At 35.5% G+C, this 24561-nt stretch overlaps 1 protein-coding gene across 1 annotated transcript in view; it reads right to left on the bottom strand.

The window, feature by feature from the left end:
* Nucleotides 1–12088: 12088 nt before the first annotated feature.
* LOC132127667 (reticulon-4 receptor-like 1) overlaps nt 12089–24561 on the bottom strand; it is a 106783-nt gene continuing 94310 nt past the window's right edge. Inside the window, exons 2-3 of the mRNA XM_059539650.1 lie at nt 15934–16385; nt 12089–14143 (exon numbers count right to left, since the gene is read on the bottom strand). Coding sequence (XP_059395633.1) covers nt 13259–14143; nt 15934–16385 — 1337 coding nt within the window. The 3' untranslated portion in view covers nt 12089–13258. The remainder of the gene's footprint in view (nt 14144–15933; nt 16386–24561) is intronic.

The raw sequence follows: 24561 nt of genomic DNA, 5'->3' as shown, positions 1-24561 counted from the left end.
TGCTAACCACGGAGCCTCTGGGCAGGTTCTGACACAGACAGAGGACAGAGAGGATTCAGGAGGCTCTGGAACAGATGGAATATTGCTGATTACTCTTCTAATTCTACTATTAATATCACCACAGAAAACTTTTCTGAATCTTTGAGCAGGGCCTTAATCAGTATGGTAATACCGCTCCTGCTGATATATGATTAGTAATGAGGATGCTGATATGGGCCCTTCTTCATCCTTTTCTGCTAACAAATGAATGTGGCCAGCCTGGTGCCTTATGCAAATACTGTAGAGGTGCATTAAATGGCATAAAACAGCTCAGGTTGTCTGACTTCTGAAGCTCATGAGTGATCTGTCTTTCTGGACTCATTTAAGACTGAAATCTGACTCATTGAAATGTGAGTTTGTGAACTGTCTGCAAGTGTAATTTGTATCTGATGAGATGGAAGGGAACTTGGATTATTAATCTGAATAAATTAACCCACTGTTCATTAACCCATGATTATAAGTTTCCTTCATTTAATTCCCATAATCCTCATAAGACAACAGACGCATCACTGCAAGACAGTAGGATCAAAATTTCAGGCAAAATGGTAAACAATGGCCCAATAGTCCTTAAATGTGATGCGAATAGTTATCCATGGAGAGCTTTTGATTTTGTTGCCAGTGAAAAGATTTGTGATAATTATTTTTATGCCTTTCTGCCAGTTTAAGGAATATTAATGTCCTACTAATGAGAATGGATATGATAATCAAGTATCTATAAATATAAATGAAATGAGCACAATGATTTGATGATTTGCGTGGCTTTCTGTTGTTATTTGGGCCCTTCTGTGAACGCTTATGCATGTGTTAGTACAAAATTAGTTCGTCCAAACAAAACTATTTTAGTCTCAGAAAGACGTCTGTGAAAATTAATGAGAACTGAGTGAGATGCAGTTAGAAATGAAGTGTGAATACAAAGGATGTGCACGTTTTTAGACAGAACAGAACTTTTCAATTTCTGTTTTCCACTTGGGTTACAGTCTCTTTCTTCTTCCCTGAAAGTCAAGTCACTGAAATGTCTGCTTGCTCGTGTCCACTTTTGTTTTTTTACTTGCATGCACTCTGCACTTTTTGCACAATGCAATTAAAAAAATTAAGACATGTTTGGCTAGACTTTTTCAGCCTGTAATGGATTCAGTGTGCGGCTATGGAAGCAGATTAGTCTCAAATATAATTCACGCAAAAAACATGATTCACACATGCGTAGACAATTTTACATGCATGAAACCTAATTCACGTACACACAAAAAAATATCCACGTGCGTGAAAAAAATATATATTCACAAAAAGCAATTCACATGCGCAAAATAAAATTATATACTCGTAAAATACATTTCACAAATGCAAAACACAATTCGTAGATATACAACTGTGCACAAAAACCTTTGAATGTTTAAAATGTATGAGTGTATCCTTGCATTTGAATGTGCAAATCGTCATTCACGTACGAATCGCCTTAGATATGTGTGTGTGTGTTTTTGAGACTTTCCTGGCAGCATAACACTCGTAACACAGAGCAGTCGTACTCTTTAGCCAATCAGATTTAAGCTTACCAATCGACCAATCAGTATCACGTGAGGGCGGGCCTACCTGCATGTTACGTCATCAGCTTTCGACCAGTTCATGGCTGAGCAGAGGTAAGTGCAGTTAATCGTTCATTTCTGTGTTAACTGAAGTTAAAGAGTTCGAGATCAGTTGAAGCAATAGTTTATGAACTATTAACTGATGTAAGCAAGTGTTGTTGTAATCAGATGTCCCATATCGTGTCAAAAATGAAGAAGAAATGATGCTTGTTTTGTTGTATTTTAGCTGAAGGTACAGACAGCTCTCACAGCTACAATCACGCTAATGATTGCAAAACAATCATCTGTGGTCAATACCCATCGAGATTGTTCTTTAAATAGTGAATAGACCTATTTTAATGAGCAGCCAGTGTTTTTTTTGCCATTTGTTTATGATGTTAAATTATTATTAACACTTGTTTCCCTGCATTTTTCAGGATTACTCACCTTTGGTGTGACATCTGGATAGCAGTCACAAACATCTTAATTCATGTTGTTTCTTTATATTCTCTTTTATACTTTTTTTGTATTTATGTCTTAATTGGTAACACTTTATTAAAAAGTTTCATTAGTTAACATGAACTAACAATGAACTGCACGTGAACAGTCTTTATTATTTTTTGTTAATGTTAACATTTACTAATACTTCATTAAAATCTTGTTAACATTAGTAAATGCACTGTAAACCAACACTGAACAGCTGTATTTTTACCTAACGTTAACAAAGATTAACAAACACAGCAACAAATGTATTGCTCATGGTTATTTAATACATGAACTAATGTGAACTAGTTATTGTACCTTATTGTAGACTGTTACCAATATATTCAACATTAATTTCCTTATGCTGTATTGTAATGTCAAGGTTTTTAAATAAGGTTTTTATTGTCATCTTAAGGTCTCACAGGACAATATTGTGAAGCATTCATTTTACTGATTTTATGCTGATAAGACAAAGGTACTTATCATAGAGAGGCAATTAAGATTATGCGACTAAGATTACTCAGTAAACTCTATTCAAATACCATCACGTAATTTCCCACATCCTCTGTCTGCACCTCTTGTACTATAGGGTTTTAGTACTTTAAATATCAGGACACAATCTTATATGTCCTAACAGAGAGGTCTACTGATGACCGGACTGAACACAATTCATTTTTTAACTTTTCACTTGATGTATTGCAATTATATTTATATACTTTAAAAGCAAAGTACACTCTGAATGGATCTCACAACTCCTGAAGAGACGTATATTTCTCTGTACTGAATATTGTGCTTCACAGTTTAGACTGTCAGTTCATGATCATATGTAACAGGAACATTAATCATGATCAAGTCATTTTATATATTTTATTCCCAAATGATTCGGAAACTTTCAAATTAATAAAACGTGTACAAATTGAACTATGTCTGAATCTTTTAATTCTTACAAGAACATTTAATAATGCATGCATAGCAAGGCTTTATTCCTAAAGCGTGTACATATAGTCCGCAGGAGACAAATTAATACAGTAACAATGCATCACTTTCAACCACTTGTTGAAACAACTGTCAAAATGGATTGCTTGCAGCATGACTTTTTATAAAGAATTACAGTAGAAATGGTAAGATCACAGTACTGGTTGTCTGCATCTTCATATATCTTCTGTCTTGGAAATCTGAAACAATAAAACTACATAATATATGCAGATCAAAACATGTCTCCTATATGCACATCATTACATACATTATCATCAGTTGAATGTGTGGTGGACAGGACATGAAAATCCATCAGTACTAAAAAAAAATGTTTATATTCACATGTCGACTAAACAGCAGTTAATAAACTATTGCTTCAACTGATCTCTAACTTCTAAACAGAAATGAACGATTAACTGCACTTACCTCTGCTCAGCCATGAACTGGTCGAAAGCTGATGACGTAACATGCAGGTAGGCCCGCCCTCACGTGATACTGATTGGTCGATTGGTAAGCTTAAATCTGATTGGCTAAAAAGTACGACTGCTCTGTGTTACGAGTGTTATGCTGCCAGGAAAGTCTCAAAAACACACACACACATATCTAAGGCGATTCGTACGTGAATGACGATTTGCACATTCAAATGCAAGGATACACTCATACATTTTAAACATTCATAGGTTTTTGTGCACAGTTGTATATCTACGAATTGTGTTTTGCATTTGTGAAATGTATTTTACGAGTATATAATTTTATTTTGCGCATGTGAATTGCTTTTTGTGAATATTTTTTTTTTCACGCACGTGGATATTTTTTTGTGTGTACGTGAATTAGGTTTCATGCATGTAAAATTGTCTACGCATGTGTGAATCATGTTTTTTGCGTGAATTATATTTGAGATTAATCTGCTTCCATATGCGGCTTCTTGTTCTTTTTGAATATTAAATAACCATAAATATTTTTACCGGCAATGAAAATTAGTGTTACTCTTAGGCTCTGCCTGCTGCTGTTATTAACAATCAGTGCTGGGTAACTGTATTCCATTATGGATTCCAAATTACACGACAAAAATTGTAGTAAGTAATGTAATCCATTATATTACACATTGTAGGTTAAATAATCAGTCTACTTTTTGATTACTTTTGACCTTACTCATTTATCACATTGATTTAAATAGCATAACCCTGTACCATATTGATTAATTATTAATTAATTATTAATTATTATTAATTACTGAATTAATTCAATTCATTGATATTTTAAATGCAAAGATTTGAAACTTTTTTTGAAAATCAATACATTCTGAATAATGATGTTATCAATAAGAAATAACTTAATTGATTACTGGTATTTTACAATTTTATTTACTCTAATTACAAGTACTTATTTTTTGTAATGTGATTTATATGTAATCAGTTACTACCAATCACTGGAAATTACACAGATTCATCTTCAAACATAAATTTAGAAATTTTTATAATATCATTATAGATCAGATAGTCATCTAATGTATTATTGTAAAGAATGTTTTGATTTACAATAAGCACTTTTCAACTAGGTCTCATAGCACTATAGTTAATGAATTATCATTTATAAATCTTTGTTCATGTTAGTTGATTAATTAAATACAATTCTTCATGTTAGTTCATAGTACATTAACTAATGTCAACGGATACAACTTTCTGATTAAAAAAATGTATTTGTATGGTAAATGCTAAAAACATGAACCAAGATGAATAATGCTGTAGATGTACTGTTTATTGTTATGTCACTGCAGTTAAAGGTATAGTTCACCCAAATTAGCTGAAAATTTACTCACCTTCAGGTCAATCAAGACGCAGATTGTTTCTTCATCAGAACAGATTTGGAAAATTTAGCTTTACATCACTTGCTCACCACTGGATCCTCTGGAGTGAATGGGTGCCATCAGAATGAGAGTTCAAACAGCTGATCAAAATATCAAAAAACAAACAAAAAAACTATCCAGCTACCAAAACATTTTTCAAACAAGTTCAAATGTTTATGGATGGAGAAATGGATGTATGGATGGATAGATACAGAATCATTACAAACATGCTTCTGAAATTAGGATGTATGCAAATATACACATATTATTAGGGGCTTTCGCTCCAGCAGAACATTTTCATAGTTCCTAGAACTGTCTGGACAGTACTCACTTTTTGGTGTGTTCCCATGTTGTAGTGATTCTTTCAGTCTGGGAGATGCATGTGATGAACAGGTAGAGGTAGAGCTTTTTCGCATTTGGCTCTGGAATAGCCTTCCTGATAATGTTTGGGGTTCAGACACACTCTCTCTCTGTTTAAATCTAGATTAAAAACACATCTCTTTCACCATAATTTTGGACGGCAGTTATATCTGATCAAATGCGCATTAGTATTCTTTAGCTTGGGTTAAACAAATTAATTTTACTTGGTTGGAACAGCAGCTACGCTAATTATGTCTCTATTTGCTTCTCTGTTTTGTGTAAACAGGATTTACACAAGCTTCAATCTGGATCCAGAACACCTGAGAAGAGATGATGTCACCCCCTCAGAGGACCTCAGATGATGGCAACCCTGAAACAACATACAGAACTACCAAATTTTGCTGTAAGTGTGATTGCATTACATAATAATTGCAGTTAATAGTGTTCATCGTCTGTTTGGATTATGTCTTTAATTGATTTTTCCGTACATTTTTGCCATATGCACATAAACTGACAGTCACCACTGATAAGCTACTACTAAATATTGTAGAAAATAAATTTTCTGTAAATTTTCTGATTTGTATCATAAAAAGCTCTATACAAATAAACTTGAATTGAATGAATGAACCATGGCTGAAGCTCTGTGTCAGTGATTGCATCGAGCTCCTCTTCACCACAATTCTTATAAAGAGATAGCTGAGATTTAGGCTCTCGTTTTGACTGTTCTTTTGTTTCCCACTTTCTCTCTGTCTCCCTCTCTCTCGCTCTCTCTCTCTCTCTCTGCGTCTCTGAGTTAAGCGTTGCTTTGACTTGACAGCACAGTGGATTTAGAAGTACTAAGAGAGGATCACATTGAAACTCCTGGAGTCACTTGTTCAAATCTGGAGTCACTGAGCTCATGTCAGTGAAAGGAGTGCTGGGAATTCTGTAAGAGCTCCTCACTGAGGCTTTTTAGATGACACTTTAGAGTTCTCAGCATGCCTGTGCTCTCATAAACATGAAAGGACTAAACTGTGCTCTTCTAGTGAGCAACATATTAGAGAAGTGACATTAAATTGATGCCATTTACTGGAGATAAACCCATAGGACAGTTTTATCACTCGGAGATTACTTTTTCGTCGATTGCGGGAGTCTGAAAGCAACTTGCAATCAGTGCCAGTCAGTTTTTTTTTTTTTTTTTTTTTTTTTTTGGGATTGTAATTGTTTTTTCTTTGTTTACCTTTTTTAACTTGTATGTCTGATGAAAAAAAAACATTTTAAATGTATTTATTTTATTTGCTTACTTTTAGTAGTAGAAGTAGTAGGAGGAAAAAAATGTAAATAATATAAATAAAAAAAATAATAATTTATATATTTTTATTTATTTACTTATTTTACTCTCCTGGAAGCTTTTTCTGCTGAGCCTTGGGTTAGATAATTTAATCTTGAAAGTATTTGATGAGTCATTTTCAGTTCTTTCAGTTGATTTTTATTCTAGACATTTTTGAACACAGTTGATTTTTGTTCCCTGAAACTCTTGAGGAGAACTGTGAAGAGGAAACTAATGAAACTTAAGAGTGGAGCAAAAACATTACAATTGAGGTATTACAAAGGTTTCCTTTGTGACATTGCTTTTCCATGTAAAAGTTTTGTATAAACAGTAAGCTCGAAGGTGCATCTCAAAACAGCTGGTGTTTTGCAGTATTGCATTATTGTGATGACAGTGTATACTGAACCTTAGGGTTGGAAACAGATAGTTTCTGGTTCGATTCCCACAAAGAACGAGTCATTAGCCACCTAATGCATTTGATCCCAAATGAATGACATTCTTCTAAGGCAACATTGTGTGAAAACTTTAAGATGTAATTCATTTTGCTGCATCATACTTTGCCTTTGGCCATGCACTGCCATCCCCTACCTGAGGGAGGAGCTGCTATCTCACCCATACCATCACCTCCTCCTGTTTTTCAATTGCTCAGTTTTCTCTCTTTTCCTCTCGTCAGGCCTCATCATGCTGCCAGGTGTCCTTGGACTCAGAAGGAAACTATTGAATTAGTAAATAACCAGGATAAAAGGATTATAGAAAGTAAGAGCTTTAGGAGAACAGGCGACATTAGATTTATGATTGATCTGGGAGGCAGGGACTGATGGAGGAGGGGGGCGAAGGGCAAGAGGGATTCAGTAGGTAGACAGAAGAAACAAAAGAGCCTTTTCATTTTTCTTCACATACCTCTTTTTTCGTCCCCACCTGCTTCCTTTCCTGCGCAGACTCATTTTTTGAAGTGTCATCAGCCCTTATGCTCCAGGACTCCATGAGGGGCAATCCTTCGCCTCATTGTCCTCTCGTGTTTTAATATGCTTGTGTTTAATATGCTTGTATTTAATTAAACACACATTGCGCTGCCCTAACGAGAAGCTGGAGTATATAGCGAATACCGAATGCAAATCTGTTGAGGCTAAGTGCTTTTTGTGAAGACTAAAGTTAAAGTGAAGTGTGTGTTTCCACACCACTAGCTTCACTTAATGGACCTGCCATATAAAGGCTGTTATCAAAGTTTCATGAACCCCTTTTACTATTGGGCAGTCAATCAGATAGTCCCACCCCCCAAATGCCATTAGTTGATTCATTTTTGCTGTTGTTGGGCTGGTTGTGATGCTCAAACAACCAAAGCGATGTTTTGATAGCAGAGACAAGAGGGTTTATACTTAGGAAATCAACTTTCGATTTGAATGCAGTTTCTGGTTTTGTTTTCAGGGATGGCAAGTAAGGGTTTGTTTAATTTGGGATGTGAATGAAATGGAATAATTTATGAAATAATTATCAAATAAATTCTTCTGTAAATAATTTTATATTTGAATTTTAAATTAGAAATAGATATAATTGAATATTAGTTCTATACTGACTTTATATGGAAAATCATACAAATCATATACATATAGTGTCTACACCAGGTATTTTTTTTATTAAAGATTTCTGAATGATACTAAAAACGAGTAATGGCTACTGAAAATTCAGCTTTACCAATAAATAAATTACATTTTAAAATATAATTTTATTATAAATAGAATACAGTTATTTTGATTGAAATAATATTACACAATATTATCAATATTATTTTTGATCAAATACATTTTATTTTAATTTAACTGTTTTTTTATTATTTATACAATTGTATTTATTGTACATCTTTTGTTGGAGTCACATGACAGCAATGTATTCTACAGTTAATTTATCGTGGAATAATGTTTAATGTTTTACAAACTATAAAAATATAGTAGACAGTAGGCCATTTACAGTATATACTGCACTTCATTAAGTACATGCCAATATCTCAAATATAGCCACTGTATACTGCAAGCTATTTTTTTTTATTTTCTTTTTTTTTAATAGCATGTGAAACACTATATAAAACATTGAAATGTTTTATTGTTGTCACACATCTTTATATGTTGCATCTTTCATTAATTCATTGTATTAAGTTAGAAATAAAAACAGTTATTCTAGATTTTTAAATTAATTTGGTGTAAAAATGTCTAAAAAAATCAAGTAATTGTTTTTAAAAGGAGATTGGCATTTATGTGCCAATATAAAGATAGATTTGGGTGCATTACATTGTGGGAAACTGTATTTTCACAGTGTGCACTCACTGTGTATTGCATAGTCTGGAAAATGCAGAAGGTCATATTCCATGCACACAGAAAATTTGCTAACTGTGCACAGTGTGTATATAGGCTACTGCAGAAATGTTACATGCATGGACTGCTTTTCCAGTCAATATCATACTGTTTGCAGACTTTTAATCATGTCTCTTTCTCATTAAAATATTGGAAGTTTCACCAATATTTAACATGGGAATAAGCATAACAGAAAGAGAAGGTCAGTTGCTTAGGAAAGAGATACAGAATGCTGATATTTCATGTAGTTCAGAGCCTGTCTGTACTGCAGTCTTGCATAATGTTCTTCTCTTCGTGAATGATAAAACTAAACCTGATTTTATCCCAAATCTGAGACCACTTTTCAGAAGGCAATTTTTCACCACAATTTCCATTACCAGTCTCCCTGACCTTCCGTGTCAACCTTTTTTTTTTGTCCTGAAACAGTGTCATTTTATTCTACTTTGTATTACATTGACCATGTATACACTGTACACTTGTGGGAGTGACAGCTACATTTATTAGACTAAATGTTAGATTCGTGTGGGTATGGATCAGATCCCACTCTTGAAACTGTGATGACTGACAGCATGATAACCATAGCAACGTTATGGCATCTTGCGAATTGGCATTTACCATTTTAAAGTAATATTAAAGTGATCAAAGACTCATCACGTTCAGTGATTTGAACTAAACCTCTGTTAACAGATCCATCATGTTTTGTTTGTTTGGAAGGCCGCTTTGAAGGATTCCATGTCCAATTATTATGAGCAACACATATTAAGCATCTTTGGACTTGTTGTTTGGGGCTCGCCTCATAAAGATATCCAGTTTATGGAGTTGCTATATTTTGGTATGCAGCTTATTTCCAAGATAAACGCATTTGAATTTGAGATTTGATTTCTTGCACTGCACATACAGAAAAGACACAACTCTGATACACGTTCAAATAGTTCGTTAACAAGTATTTGTCCCTTCTGTAAATTACTGCACTATGTGTGAACATGATTAAGCACCAAAAGGTGAATTGACAAACCAATTTGAGCTGTCTGTTTCTTGTGTGAGGAAAAAACAGCAACGAACACAGTTGAAGTGTTTTAGCTTTGGCCCAAACCACAGGGGGAGCTATAGCAGGTTTTAGCATAAACTCATTTTTCCATTTCAGACCAACTACTCTCATAGTGTACATACTGTAGCTATAGTTTGAGTAGGCTTCACTGTCTGTCTGGGTGACAGAACTCCCCCTCAGGGTTCAATAAAATATGTCTGTCTATTGAAAGGAGATGTTCTGCAAGTCCCTGAAGAAATTATTCTTGAAATATATATCCGTTCAATTATTCCCACTGTGTGTGTGTGTGTGTGTGTGTGTGTGTGTGTGTGTGAATATGTAAAATATAGGCAATTGAGAAAGCGCTATATCTCGTCTGCCTTTAATGATCAGAATTTAAATCAGCCTAGAGATTTAATGTGAATTATTATGAAATGTTTCTGCAGTAACTCCAGAAAATGAAAAGCTCTGTCTTGTGTGATCATTTCCCTGGTTAAACAGCATCTGGTTTCTACTTTATTTAGTTTTCAAGCAGAATCCAAACAGAGGCATCCAAAACCATCAGCATCTTTAATGTTCTTTAGAAACAGCTTTTGAGTCTGGTGGTATTTCATAACAGACAGAAAGTTTGAGCTATGACAAAGGGAGGAAGAAAGATGAAGAACAGACCAAGGAATACGAGGAAGGTGTCAGTATGGTGCACTTGTATGTTCAAGATTGCAGTTTAACGACAGTGTACAAAGAAAAAGTACATGAATACAAAATAACTTCCTCCTTCCCTCAACAATGTCATACATATAGTTTTTTTTCAATAAGTGACATATATTCTCAAACAAAATAAATGTTCACATTGGACACTTATATTCTCAGTTCACTTTTGTATAAAGGTAGAGAGTCTTTGATGAGGGACAAGGTAGAGGTAGGGGAAGTGCTATTACCCCACCTGTCCAGGAAGGGGGCTCTGTGACTTTTTCCATCGACAATATAACTCAGCTTTAGGATCCCAAAACAGACGCATGTTTGATGGCTCCACAGCAGCAGGGGTCAAAGACAGTGAGTGACAGACTTTTGGGAGGTTTTTTATGGCTTGCAAGGATTATTACCTCAGAACTTGTGTTGACTTTTTATATGGACCTTTTCACTTTGTAGCCTACTTCAAAAAACCTGGATGACAATTGGCATTTTTGGACAATGGGTTCCCTCTGGAGTTTCTAATGTGTTTTTAGAAAGTAGTTTCTGATTTATAGGTAAAATAAGGCCTGTGGATAACATTATTCTTCACATTTTTTTCTATAACTTTTTTATATATATATATATATATTTAAAATTGCTAACCTGTGGCTACGTAAGGCCTACAGAGTCTGTTTGACCTATTGAGCATGTAAACTCACATACAGTACTTGTGATACTTAGTTGGTTGCAGTCCTTATTTATCAGCTTATTTACAATGTATTGATAAAACAATCCACGATGTGGGTGTGACTTTGTAAATTATGTTCATAGAACAAGTCTTTTAATGTAATTATTTAGTGCTTTAATAAAGTTAAGTCCTCCTCATGTCATTTCAAACATGTATGCACTTATTTTCTGTTCATTTTTGGGTGAACCATTCCCTTAACATACAGTATTTACTACACATTATATAATATTTATTTATTTATTATCTTATTTATTTATTTACTTTACTTCTTCTCTGAATTGTCTTCTCAGAACTTTTGATTGCACGCTCAGATGTGGCCCCCAGTCCCCAAACCCCAGTTTGGAAATATATTGTTTTTTACAATATATACAGATGCACAGTCTTTACACTTTACTTCATTAGTGCTATTTAAAATGTCAAGTATATCTAACTGTTTGAGATGCTTTTCTTTCTCCATGATGGTTTAAAGGGATAGTTCACCAAAAAATTAAAATTATGTCATTAATAACTCACCCTCATGTCGTTCCAAACCCGTGAGACCTCCGTTTATCTTCGGAACACAGTTTAAGATATTTTAGATTTAGTCCGAGAGCTCTCAGTCCCTCCATTGAAACTGTGTGTACAGTATACTGTCCATGTCCAGAAAGGTCTTACGGGTTTGGAACGACATGAGGGTAAGTTATTAATGACATAATTTTGCAAATTGGGCAAACTAACCCTTTAAATCAATAATCGCTAAAAAATACGTTAAGAACTTCCTGAGGGAACCTATGGCAAATTACCCTTCCAGGTTAGACTTGACCTCTGACTTAACAGCTGTATTTCTGTTGTTTCATTTTCCCAAACTGCCATTTGAAGATATTAATGTAGTGTTGGTGTTATTTCCCTTCTAGATTAGCACATTATTGCAGCTGAGGAACAGATAACGCATGATGCTTTTTGCATGAGCTCCACTTGACCTTTTCATGTCTTAATAACTTTTTATTCTTCCGCTCTTTATGCAAAATACTATCTTAAGGGCACAATCAACGAATAACAACACGCACAAACCCAAAGCCATCCCATAATCCTTCATCAACTCTACTTTCTCTTTACTGACATCGCCAGCATAGCAGCTTTAGGACACTAGAATTTGAGCTCTTATGGTTTTGTATCAACCCTTTTAGCATTCGTTGGGGCTGTGTGAACCAGCTTTAATGTGTGAATATTGCAACTGCAATTATATGTCTTATATGTAAAAGTCTCAGAACTAACAAAATTGCTCTCTTGTGTGCTTTGCTTCCATTTTTATGTTGTCAGGTGCTAAAGGTGTTAACAACAACCCTCCCACAGAAGCCGCTGAGATGCTAACAGGTTAGTAAAGTAGCCCCAGTGTACATTTGTGTAAATGCTTGGTTTATGTATTTCATTCACACTCTTTTCCCACCCTGTGCCGCAGCTTTAGTGCGGGTCAGAGGTCATGACAGGGATTCCGAGGTTTTAATGGTGATGAGTTTGAACACAATGAGCTGCTAATTATTCTGCAGAGGTGTGATGTACAACCGAATGTAGTTAACAATTGTATATATTTTTATTTTTGTTTGTTTGTTCTTTGTTTTTTTGTTTTTTTTATTGAATATGCCCTGGAGCAACAGGAAATGGTGATGATCGAGGAGTAGTCCATCTAGTGTCCCGTCTCTCGGCCACAAATCCCAGAGTTTCTTAACATCTCTGGTTTTAAATGCAGGCCTGCAACTTCGCACAAGTCCTCTGTCCCTCGAAAGGGGCTCACATGTACACACAAACGTACACACACACACACACACACACACATTCGCACACTGAATTGTAGGAGCCAGAGTAGACAGAGGGCTGAGTTTGTTCATTAAAACCATTAGTAGATGTTTCCGCAAGGCTCAGCGGAAAATAAGGGCAGTGAGACAAACCAATAAGCAAAGAGGGATGATGAAACAAGGTGCCAAGAGGGCCGCCGCCCTACTGTTCACTCTTTGCACACCACTAGGGGGACCCACCGAAGTCTGTGGGATGCATTTGTTCTTTCGTCTCGGTTTTGATGGGTCATATTTGTCGTCCGATTCCTTGTTGGCTAACTCCTTTAGGTTATACACCTCGTTCTGAGCATTGCCCTTGCGGTTTCGATGCCTTGTGCAGTTCCTGTTGCGTCCCGACTTGGGCAGTCGAGGAAGTGGCGACGGGGAGGTGGGGTAGTATTGATCCTGATGCGGGAGGTGAGGATGATGATGATGATGATTGCGTGATTGATGATGATGATCTTTCTTCAGTGACACCCCCACGTCCCCCTGGCTGGATTTGCTCTGGTGGAGCGACTCTGAGCCTGTACAGGAGGGCAGCTCTTCTTTTGTCAACCGTTTCAGGTCCTTTCCCGCCAGCTCCGGTGGAGCTGCGCATATTAATGAGGAGGTGGAGCCACGGAAGCGCCGCAACCAATCCCAGAGCGGCACAGCCTTGCAGTCGCACTCCCAAGGGTTGTCGTTGAGCCGCAGGTACTCCAGCGCTGACAGCTGAGACAAGCTTTCAGCCGGAAGTTCAGGTAAAGAGTTGTTAAACAGGTAGAGAGTCGTCAGGCGGCGCAGGTCGTGGAAAGCCTGTTTGTGAACCCACTGGAGCCGGTTTTGATGGAGCAACAAGCGATCAAGGGCCCCCAGGCCACGGAAAGTGTTCTGGTGGAGGCTCCACAGGCGATTTCCATGCAGAAATAAATGGCTCAGATTCAGAAGATCAATGAACATGTCATCCTCAAGAAACTCCAACTGGTTGTTCTGTAGAACAGCAGATAAACCAACAGTCAGTAACAGGCACAGAAAAAACGAGTCACAGATATGAATATCCAATGTGACAGTGTTATTGTTTTTGTCTTTTGATGAAATGTCCTTGCAAAGTTAGTGAATATTTCATCATGTTGTATGGATTCCTTTTAGTCTGTTTTACTCTGACTGAAATCATGTTGTGACAAAACAGCTCAATCAGCTAAAATAACTATGATTGGACTATTTGAATGAAAAACATTGATAAAACGCTTAAAACATTGTTAGTGTATTGTTTATATCTCTCAGCAGTAGATGTGTTTGTATTTGAAAAATATTACTTGTAAATTTTTTTCATAATTTAAAATAGCTTAATCATTAATATTTTTGTCATTGTCTGAGAAATAAATAAATAAAACAGCAAAACATGTTCAAGGAAAGAAGCAAATCAACTCATGCAATTGCCTCTGTGTCCTTTTCATAAGGGAGTTCAAAGTTGAATCATAAAATTGTAAGACCTTGGATATTCATACTGGACTATGTTTTACTTTCATAAGAATCTTTTCAAAATCCAGAGTGCCTTCAATATACATGGTGTTCTCAGGACATAGTGGGTTGAAGGTAAATATATTTATATACAATATGTGAACTCTTTACCTCTGCATTGGTATTAATGATGAAAAAGCATGCGTGACAATGCAGGCTTTGCAAAGATTGGTATGAGAGCAATTAATGTGTGTATTTTTTATTTAATTTTTGATTATAAATTTGGTAGTAATTTCCATATGTATGCCAAACTATTCTTACAATAATCCATCCTCATCAGTACGCATCATCTTTATCAGGTTATGAGCTATATGGGAAGCTAAATACTGTGAAAGTGGGGCAAAAGAAGCTGAGCGGAAAGCACTGCAAGATACTACTTTTCTTGGCACATTTTATTGGAGAATAGTAATAGAGATTTTTTCTGATATATTTTATTAATATTATTTAAAAATAATTAAGGACATACAGGCTTTCATGTCAAAAACATTTTGGATTGTCTTTATTATTTGAGCCCTTTATTGCACTATGATCTTTATCAGATTAACCACAATATCCATAATCTTGAATATATGACTATAGCCTTAAGAAACCTCATGAAATGTCAGAAACACTTAACCTTAAACATAAATCAAATTCCAAGAGTCGTGTGTCTGCAATGTTCTTTGCACCGGAATAGTACAGTATGTTTCCTTTTTTGACATTTTCATTAGAACAAAATATAGTCTCTGGTCATCGTTTTAGTGCAGCACTTTTTGCTGCCAAGGCTGATATTGAACATTTTGAGCAGATCTTATCAGGATTTATTTGGCAAGTCAGATGATTCCTAAGCAGCAGTTCAAACCGGGAGCACTGCCAGTCTAAAAAAAAAAAGGTATCCATTCAAGAAGGGCATTTTTGATTTCTTTAAAATGGTATTGTATCCAGTCAGATTTTCAAAATGTCAGCACAACCATGCCAAGCCAAGCGTCTTATAAATTCACACTCAGTTTGGCTGAGAAGGACCTAAATATGATATATATACATAAAAATCAGACCTAGCAGAACTGGCACTTATTTGCTTTATTTCTCTCTCTCTCTCTCTCTCTCTCTCTCTCTCTCTATATATATATATATATATATATATATATATATATATATATATATATATATAATGTGTAGTGATGTTATGATAGCTTCTAAATAAATATCTATAGTAGCACATTATAAATAATGCCACCAGCTATTTCCTGTTATTGTTTTAGTATTTGAGGGACACAAACCTGTAAATAGAGGTACTGCAGGTTGTGCAGCCCTTCAAATAAGCCAGCGGGCAGAGTGATTAGGCCACAGTGGTAGAGGTGCAGAGCATGGAGTCGGGTCAGGCCCTGAAAAGTGTCAGAAGCCAGAGAGCGGAGGTGTTTGTTGTCCCCCAGATCGAGCTCCTCCAGGCGGGTGAAGCCCATGAATGTGGAGGGCTGGATGTATGAGATATTGTTGGAGTAGAGCCAAAGCATGACGGTGGTGGGGCTGAAATGGCCCTGCAGTAGTCGCTGGATCTTGTTGTTTTGCAGAAAGACGCGCTCGCTCTGGGCCGGGATTTCTTCTGGAACCACCAGGAAGTTGTGGGCCTGGCAGCTCACCGTGCTGGGAGAGTCGTAGCAGATGCAGTCACGGGGACACGCCTGGGTCAACTCTAAACCACACAGCACCAGGAGAAACTCCAGACCACAGCCTATGGAAAGACAGGTGAGGAAAAGAACATGCAATCAGTGCAAGTTTAAAAAAAGACCACTTTGGAACATTATGCATTTTTTGAATAGTTTATGCAGGCTCATACTGTTCTAGCTGATGGACCTTCAGCAAATCTCAGCTGGTTGACTTTGCTAGTCAAGATAAAGAAGTTAGTAATGCTTTTATTTAAGGCTATTTTCAGTGAGGCTATCTTATAAAAACAGCATCCATGTTACTAGGGGATACAGAATTACTAATGTATGTGATTATTATTTTATTTGATTGTCAATTTTAGTAATAATTAGAAGGTCCAGAATTAACACGGGTGGGAAATGTGTGTGTAAAAAACCTTTACATGATTTGTTTAATTATATTATGCATAATCTGAAGTAGCTTTTAATTCTATATACTACATTATATTATAAATACCAAAGTAGATATACAAATAATTCAGAGCAGTTTTCTAAATGGATAAACTGATTCTGACTCAAAAGAATGACTCATTCATTTATCAGACATTGCTACTTCTCTAAAATAATTTAATACACCTTTATTATATACTGTATAGTACGTTAGAAATATAAGGCTTACTGATTGCACAGACTGAACAAGTCTGAAATTATTCAAGATTTTTGGTAACTGTGATAAACTACCATTAAAAAGTCTGTGTTAAATTTTTATAAATATATAAAATTAATAAAAATTAATACTTTTTTTGATCAAAATGTATCAAAAGTGACAGTAAAGACATTAATTATAAAGTTTTTTCTTTTAATTCATCCAAGAATCCTGACTAAAGAAATAAATAAATAAAATCACTGTTTTCTGAAAAATAAATTTTAAATTAATAATTAATAAATACATTAATAATACATGTTTATTAAGCAGCAAATCAGCATATTAGATTGATTTCTGAAGGATCATGTGACACAGAAGACTGACGTAATGATGCTGAAAATTCAGCTTTGCAATTACAAGAATTTTAAATGTATTAAAATTTAAAATTAAGAGGCTTCTTTCAAAAACGTTAAAGACTTTTCAAACTTTTGACCAGTATAGATACCATTGATTGCACTGAATAACAAAATTATTATAAATTTTACTAAAATTATCACTTTCAAGTCTGTTGACCCCTGATCCTAACTTTACACCATGGCAGTAAATATCAGCAGTACAAAAGGAAGAATAATCATAAAGAATATGATGTTTATATAGATACAATTGAAATCCAGCCAAAAAGACATGAATGTGATATTTATATAGATGCAGTCTCTGCCTCCATCCATAGCCATCTCTGAATACACCCAACCCACAAGGCTATACTTTAAAAGCAGAAAATCAATGTTAAAGGTTACAGAGGAAATAAATGCATGTGCACATGAGCTTAACTGTGCCTGTGTGTGCATGCAACAAATCAGAATGAAAACCTCATTGAAAGAAAGACCTCGCAAGTCTGAGGGAGAAAGGGAAGGAATGAGAATAAATGGTATAACAATGAAGATGAGGTTGCGATGAAGGGTGCTGTTGAAGAAGTGAACGTTAGTGGCTCAGCATTGATTCACCTCTTTGATGTCGAATTGAAATGGGAATGAGAGAGAGGTGCACTGCAGTGGGAAGAGTTTCGAGGAAGAGATGGAACGTGTGAGTCATTTCGGATGCACAAGAACTAAAAAGATCAGTTCGCTAAGAGAAACGGAGAGAGATTGATATTGACGGAGACAGTGAACTTGTGCAGAGAGCTGAGTGATGTGGTGTAATACAGGGTGTTCTGACACTGATATGAAACATTACCATGCTCTCACACATTCAGCAGCAGGAAGCATGACAGGAGACTGATGCTTTTAGCATGGGTAGTGTTAAAAAGTAAAAAAAAAAAAGATCTTGTCATTCTCCCTCCAAATTTGTGTGACTTAGTTCTATATTTTCCCCACAGGAACATGTTAATGCATTATAATTCATAAAAAGTAAACCAAACAGGTGTTTGAGGAAGTGAATAACAACGTTACAAACTTGGATTTGAAAATTGGACAAAACAACAAAGGCAGAAAGCTGTGTACTTAACAGATTTAGTGAAGAAATTCCCATTGCAAAATTGAAACTGCAATATTAATTTGAAGTCATTGGTTGTACCCAAACAAACAATATATTTTAAGTTTATTTGAAAATATTTTACAAATATTTAAGTATTTTTATAGCAGATTTTTATAGGAAGACAAAAAAAGCTGTGTCGTTCATGGTGCTTCATGGAAGTGGGCGGATCTCTATTGATTTGCTTTGCTCACTGCAATTGTCTGATTGGTGGAATTTTTTGTACAGGGTCTTGGGTAATGAAGTTTTAATTTAGTTTTATAATGTAGTTTCATAATGTTGTCTTCCACCTGGATTTCCACTGTTCAACAAAACTATTTTTTAATAAGTTGAATTATTGTTATCATATGGCTTCAACAAATACACATACCATCAATTAACATCTTCAGCGTTTACTATAGTTCTGTCTGTAATGGTTCATCAATTGTCATTAAAAATCAGTTGGCTTATGGAGAGGTTTTTACTTAATAGGGCCTGACTCTTGAATTTTATAATTCTAGTCATTATTCTAAGAACACTGATGCTTCTAAGCTTTAAAAAGTATCTTAAAATCATAAAACACAAAAATTACAGTCTTCCGCAATTTTGGAGAGTACTCCAACAACGCTGATTATGTTGATTACGTTCTGGGGTACACTCTAAAATGGCGGAAGAATTGTTGAATAAATGATGTTACTATTGTTTTCTTTGCGCACAAAAAGTATTCTCGTAGCTTTGTAAAATTACAGTTGAATCATTGTTGTCACATGGACTATTTTACCCATGTCCTTGCCACGTTTCTGGACCTGGGAACATTGCAGTTGTACTGCTGTCTACGGAGGGTCAGAGAGCTCTCAGATTTTATTAAAAATATCTTAATTTGTGTTCCGAAGATGAACAAAGGTCTTACGGGCTTGGAACATTGTGAGGGTGAGTAATTAAAGGCAGGGTAGGTAAAAAATATATAAACAACTTTCTTCCAAATTTGTTTAAACATTCTATATATATCAATGCATAATTAAAATGTAAGTACTCTGATAAAAAGAGTATAAAAATCGAGTGACTCTAGACCGTTTAATCTGTATTAAACACAGCTCATTGTTTCCATTCGGGACGAAACATAGGATTGGTTTAGGCGACTGTCACTCTCTCGCAACCATGGCAACCACCCTTTTGCCACACATGACCTGCCCACTTGCGCTCGCACGTTCAAGAGGCACGGATCCTAGGAATACCAAAACAATGGCAGAGAAACAACAAGCAAAATTCACAGTACCGGCCTATGCAGCTAGTGAAGGCAAACCAGGCAAAAAAAGGAAGACAGTAACAGTACAAGAAAAGGCAATGAACAAAAAGTCTTTGGATAAACAAAGAAATAAAACGCAAGTTAATATCGGCGTGGCTTTCCAGCGATGGCGAGAACTGAGGGAACTCAAGGGGCTGAAAAGTGACTCCTTGATGGCTTTATTTCTGCTGGACAGGTAAATCTTTCTTTTTGTATTTTGATCATACATATTTTTTTGTTTATTTTTTCATGAAGCATGTGTCATTAGCACACGTAGCTGCGTAATATAGCTAAGATAACATTACTTAGCGAGCCTTAGTAGAGGCTTTGGAAGGAGCCCAGAAGGGAGGGGGTGGAGTGAATGGAAATAATGAGCTGTCTTTAAAACAGTCGTGAGAGGTCTACAGACACTCGATTTTTATACTTTCTTTTTAAGAGTAGTTACATTTTAATTATGTATTGATATATAAATAAAGTTTTAAAAAATTTGGAAAAAAATTTTTTTATACATTTTTTACCTACCCTGCCTTTAATGACAGAATTTTCATTTTTGGGTGAACTAACCCTTTAATTCTCCATGATATTCCTTTTGATTTTCCTATGGAAAAACATAAGGGTGAGTAAATGATAAACGTTTTTTTTTTTTGGGTGAACTATTTTTGTATAGGAGCGTTAGCGATAACCTAGAACAGTCATCGGGTCATTATATTCCAAATGCGTGTGTTTGAACATACCTCGACATACATGATTGTGTTTATTTAAGATTACACTGATCTCCTCGGTATACACAGAGTTGACAGATGACCTGTTCCAGCCAAGCTTTTGTTTCAAATAGCTCCCGATGCCTAATACGGCGTGAAAACGCACACAGCCTTGGATGACACATGTAATCCTTTGCATTTAAATGTTTGCATTGCTGTTTGACACTGGGTTGTTTTTGTGACTTTTTCTATCCCAAACATTCTCTTTGCTTTATTACAGCAGTCCAACAACGTCAACAAAATTACACTCTTTGGCCGGTGAAATGAAGTGTATTCTTCTGAAAATAAATGCTGAATGAATACACAGCTCTATTGCTGGCAGTATGAATTGAATTTGTCTGATATAGGGTTCTCTTTATTTGATTATGAAAATGGACACAAGTCAAACCAGCCGGTATTACCATGCTGTATTGCACCTGAATAACTCTTCTAGACAGTGTGTCTCTTTATCGCTTTCATTGTCATTCTTTCGGCCTGGTGTGTACACACACACACACACACACACAACACGTAAAGCATAGGAAGGGTCGGCAAGCATGAATACAATCGTTTAGGAGCTTTAGATTACTAACGCTTAAATAAAAGGTCAAAGCACGTCTTCTTTTTCCCCCTAAGCAGCACTTGCAAATGAAAATGTATTTGAGTATCAGTTCTGCAGGTAACAGAAAGGTTAAACTGGCCTGATTAAGGACCGCCTGACATCTAAGCACCTACTGGCGAGAACTAGCATCCGTTAAATATTGGAAAGATTTCAAACAATTTTAATTTAACCCTCTGGGCAAAGATCGTTATGTTACTTGTAATGAAAACTCCAGATTGGATTGATTTTCTGACAGCTTGTAGTTAAGTGTCATTTGTAATGAAAAGCACTTGATGATATCACCTGAAAATTTATTTTTTTATTTTTTTATTATATGTTATATTTACACTACCTTTTAAAAGTTTAGGAGTTTTAATTATTGTTTTTTCCATTTACTTTGAAAGAAATTAGTTTTTATTTAGCAGTAAAGACATTTGTTACAAAAAATGCTGTTCCTTCTATTCATCCAAAAAAAAAAAAAATCAAAATTTTCTACGAAAATATTCAGCATTACTCTTTTCAACATTGATTAGAAACGTTTCTAGAGCACCAAATCAGCATATTAGAATGATTTCTGAACAGTTATGTCACACTTAAGACTAAAGCAATGATTATTATTATTTTTTTAATTGTAGTAATATTTCTACAGTATTATAAAATATACACTTTTCAAATAAATGAATAGTACACCACTTTGGTGAGCACAGGAAACTTAAAAAAAAAAAAAACTATTTAAAAAATCATACCAACCCAAACTTTATAAATATATAAATGTAACTCCCTTTTCTGTCTCTCCCTCTCTTTCTCTCTCTCTCTCTCTCTCTCTCTCTCCCCCTTTCTCGGATGGATTTCAAATCGTTTCAAATCTTATTGGGATATTTTTCCCGTCAGCACAGTTAATTATGTGACTGTGTGCATTTGTGTACTTGTTTATTGTCCATTGACTTGAATATGCACATGACAAACCACATACAAATCTTTACTCCTTATTATCCATTGTCGTTTATTCTCATTTTTCATTCGCTCTTTTATAATGACCCTCTTTTTTTCTCATATCACATAACAGAGGCTGCAGAAGGCTCTCCACATTCTGGAATGCAGAGAAAAACCTTCCGGTCACCTTTCGCTCTGTTCCCATTCTCATTTTGCCCTCTCTGTCACTCACATTTGGATTTGAACTCTGGTTGATAATAAGTGCATTAAATATATTATGTCTCTTCTCATTAGAAAAGATCCAGCCACAGGGGCCCCTACCAGTTGGGCCCCAGCCATCAAAGTCACAGAGAATGTTTCCTGAGAATGTTGATGTAAGCTGAGCAAGTAGCCTCATGTGGAGAAAGCTCAACATAATTTAAACACCTGTCAAGTTCTGCATTTTCCACATCTCTTGCTTGTTCATTTAATAAATATTTTGATTAATCTGATTATGCATTCAGTTACCACAAGTATGTAGTGTACAGTATTAAGGTGCACTAGCAAATTTAACAGACAAAAAATATTAATTGACTATTGTCAGTAGTGTAGCAATGAATAAAACACAGAAGTCACTTTCAAGCCTAGCAGGTTTCTGTTGGTCAATGCGTTGGTCCTTCCCCTGTTTAAAGGTGGAGATCCCACACACCCAAATAATTACAGGCCCATTTCCAAGCTGTCAGTTTTGGCCAAAGTCCTTGAAACATTTGTCAACAATCAATTAAAAGAATTTCTGTCTATTAATAATACCCTGTCTGATTTTCAATCTGGTTTCAGAAAACAACATAGCACAACTACGGCAGCCTTAAAGGCACTAAATGATTTTATTGAATCAGTTGATAGTAAGAAACACTGTGCAGCCTTATTCATCGATGTATCAAAAGCATTTGATACAGTTGATCATACTTTACTGATACAACGACTTGTCAATATTGGATTATCTAAACATACGATTGGTTGGTTTAAAAACTACCTTTCAAACAGAACTCAATATGTACAGGCAGAAGGTTTTATCTCTGGTTCACTCAATGTCACTAAAGGTGTGCCACAGGGGTCAGTCCTTGGACCACTCCTATTTACTCTATATATAAATAATATTGATCATTATGTTCAAAATGTAAATTTTCATTATTACGCTGATGATACAGTTATATATAGTTCAGCAGCCACACCCAATCTGGCTCTTTCTCAGTTACAGCTTGCATTTGATATTGTTCAGCGTAACTTACTTGAATTGAAACTAGTTTTAAATGTTGATAAAACAAAATTCATGTTGTTTTCTAAATCAAAATCAATCCCCCATAATAATCTTCTGCCTATTACTACGTCCCAAGGTTCAGAAATTGAATTTGTGTCTCAGTATAGGTATCTGGGGATTTTAATTGATGATGCTCTCTCCTTTGGTCCTCATGTTCAGCAACTGGTGAAAAGATTGAAAGTGAAATTGGGTTTTTACTTCAGAATCAAATCCTGTCTTTCCTTTGAGGCAAAAAAGAGGCTTGTTGCAGCCACTTTTATGTCTGTACTGGACTATGGTGATGTTATATATATGCATGCACCTTCAAAGAGTTTACATGCTTTAGACACTGTTTATCATGGTGCACTGAGGTTCATAACAAATCTTAAAACCCTCACTCATCATTGTGTGTTGTATGCTCGGGTTGGCTGGTCTATGTTGTCCATTCGAAGACAAAAACACTGGCATGTTTTTATTTATAAATCTATACTGGGTTTACTTCCTTCCTATCTTTGTACATACATCTGTAAAAGGTATGCTTGTAGCTATAGCCTCCGGTCACAGGATATATTTTTACTGTCTGTTCCAGTGGTACGTACGGAGTTGGGGAAAAAAACATTAAAATTTGCTGCTCCCTCTGCCTGGATTTCTTTGCAAAGTATATTGAAACTGAATGAACTGATTTCGTTTTAAAGTAGTTTTAAATGATTTGGAGAATGAAACATCGGGTTGTAGATGTTTTAGCTAGTTATGTATTGATATTGAAATTAAATGGATTTGCTTGTGTGTGTGTATATGTGTATGTATTGTTGGATGTTATTTGTTACACTCAAACGTGCTGTGTCTGTCAGTCTTGGCCAGGACGCTCTTGTAAAAGAGATTCTTAATCTCAATGTGCTTCTTTCCTGGTAAAATAAAGGTTATAATAATAATATAATAAATTACTTGAATAATTTAAAAACATGGGAACAATTATCACCCTCATACAAAACTCTTGAATGTACAGATTCCTATTTAAATGTATCTTCGTCGGAAGAGATTTGTAGAAATTTAGCATTAGATTACTTGGTTAACAATGGATCCTCTGCAGTGAATGTGTGCCGTCAGAATGACAGTCCATTCAGCTGATAAAAACATCACAATAATCCACAGGTAACCGACACGACTCCAGTCGATCATTTAACATCTTTTGAAGTGAAAATCTCCATTTTTGTAAATGCAGAATCTCTCTCGATTCAGATGAGACAACTTTTTTTACTGGAAAAATTGTATCCT

The sequence above is a fragment of the Carassius carassius genome, chromosome 45, assembly GCF_963082965.1.
Source record: "Carassius carassius chromosome 45, fCarCar2.1, whole genome shotgun sequence".
Classification (NCBI taxonomy): domain Eukaryota; kingdom Metazoa; phylum Chordata; class Actinopteri; order Cypriniformes; family Cyprinidae; genus Carassius; species Carassius carassius.
The sequence above is the reverse complement of the archived record's forward strand: the minus strand, read 5'-3'. Positions and strand labels throughout refer to the sequence as shown.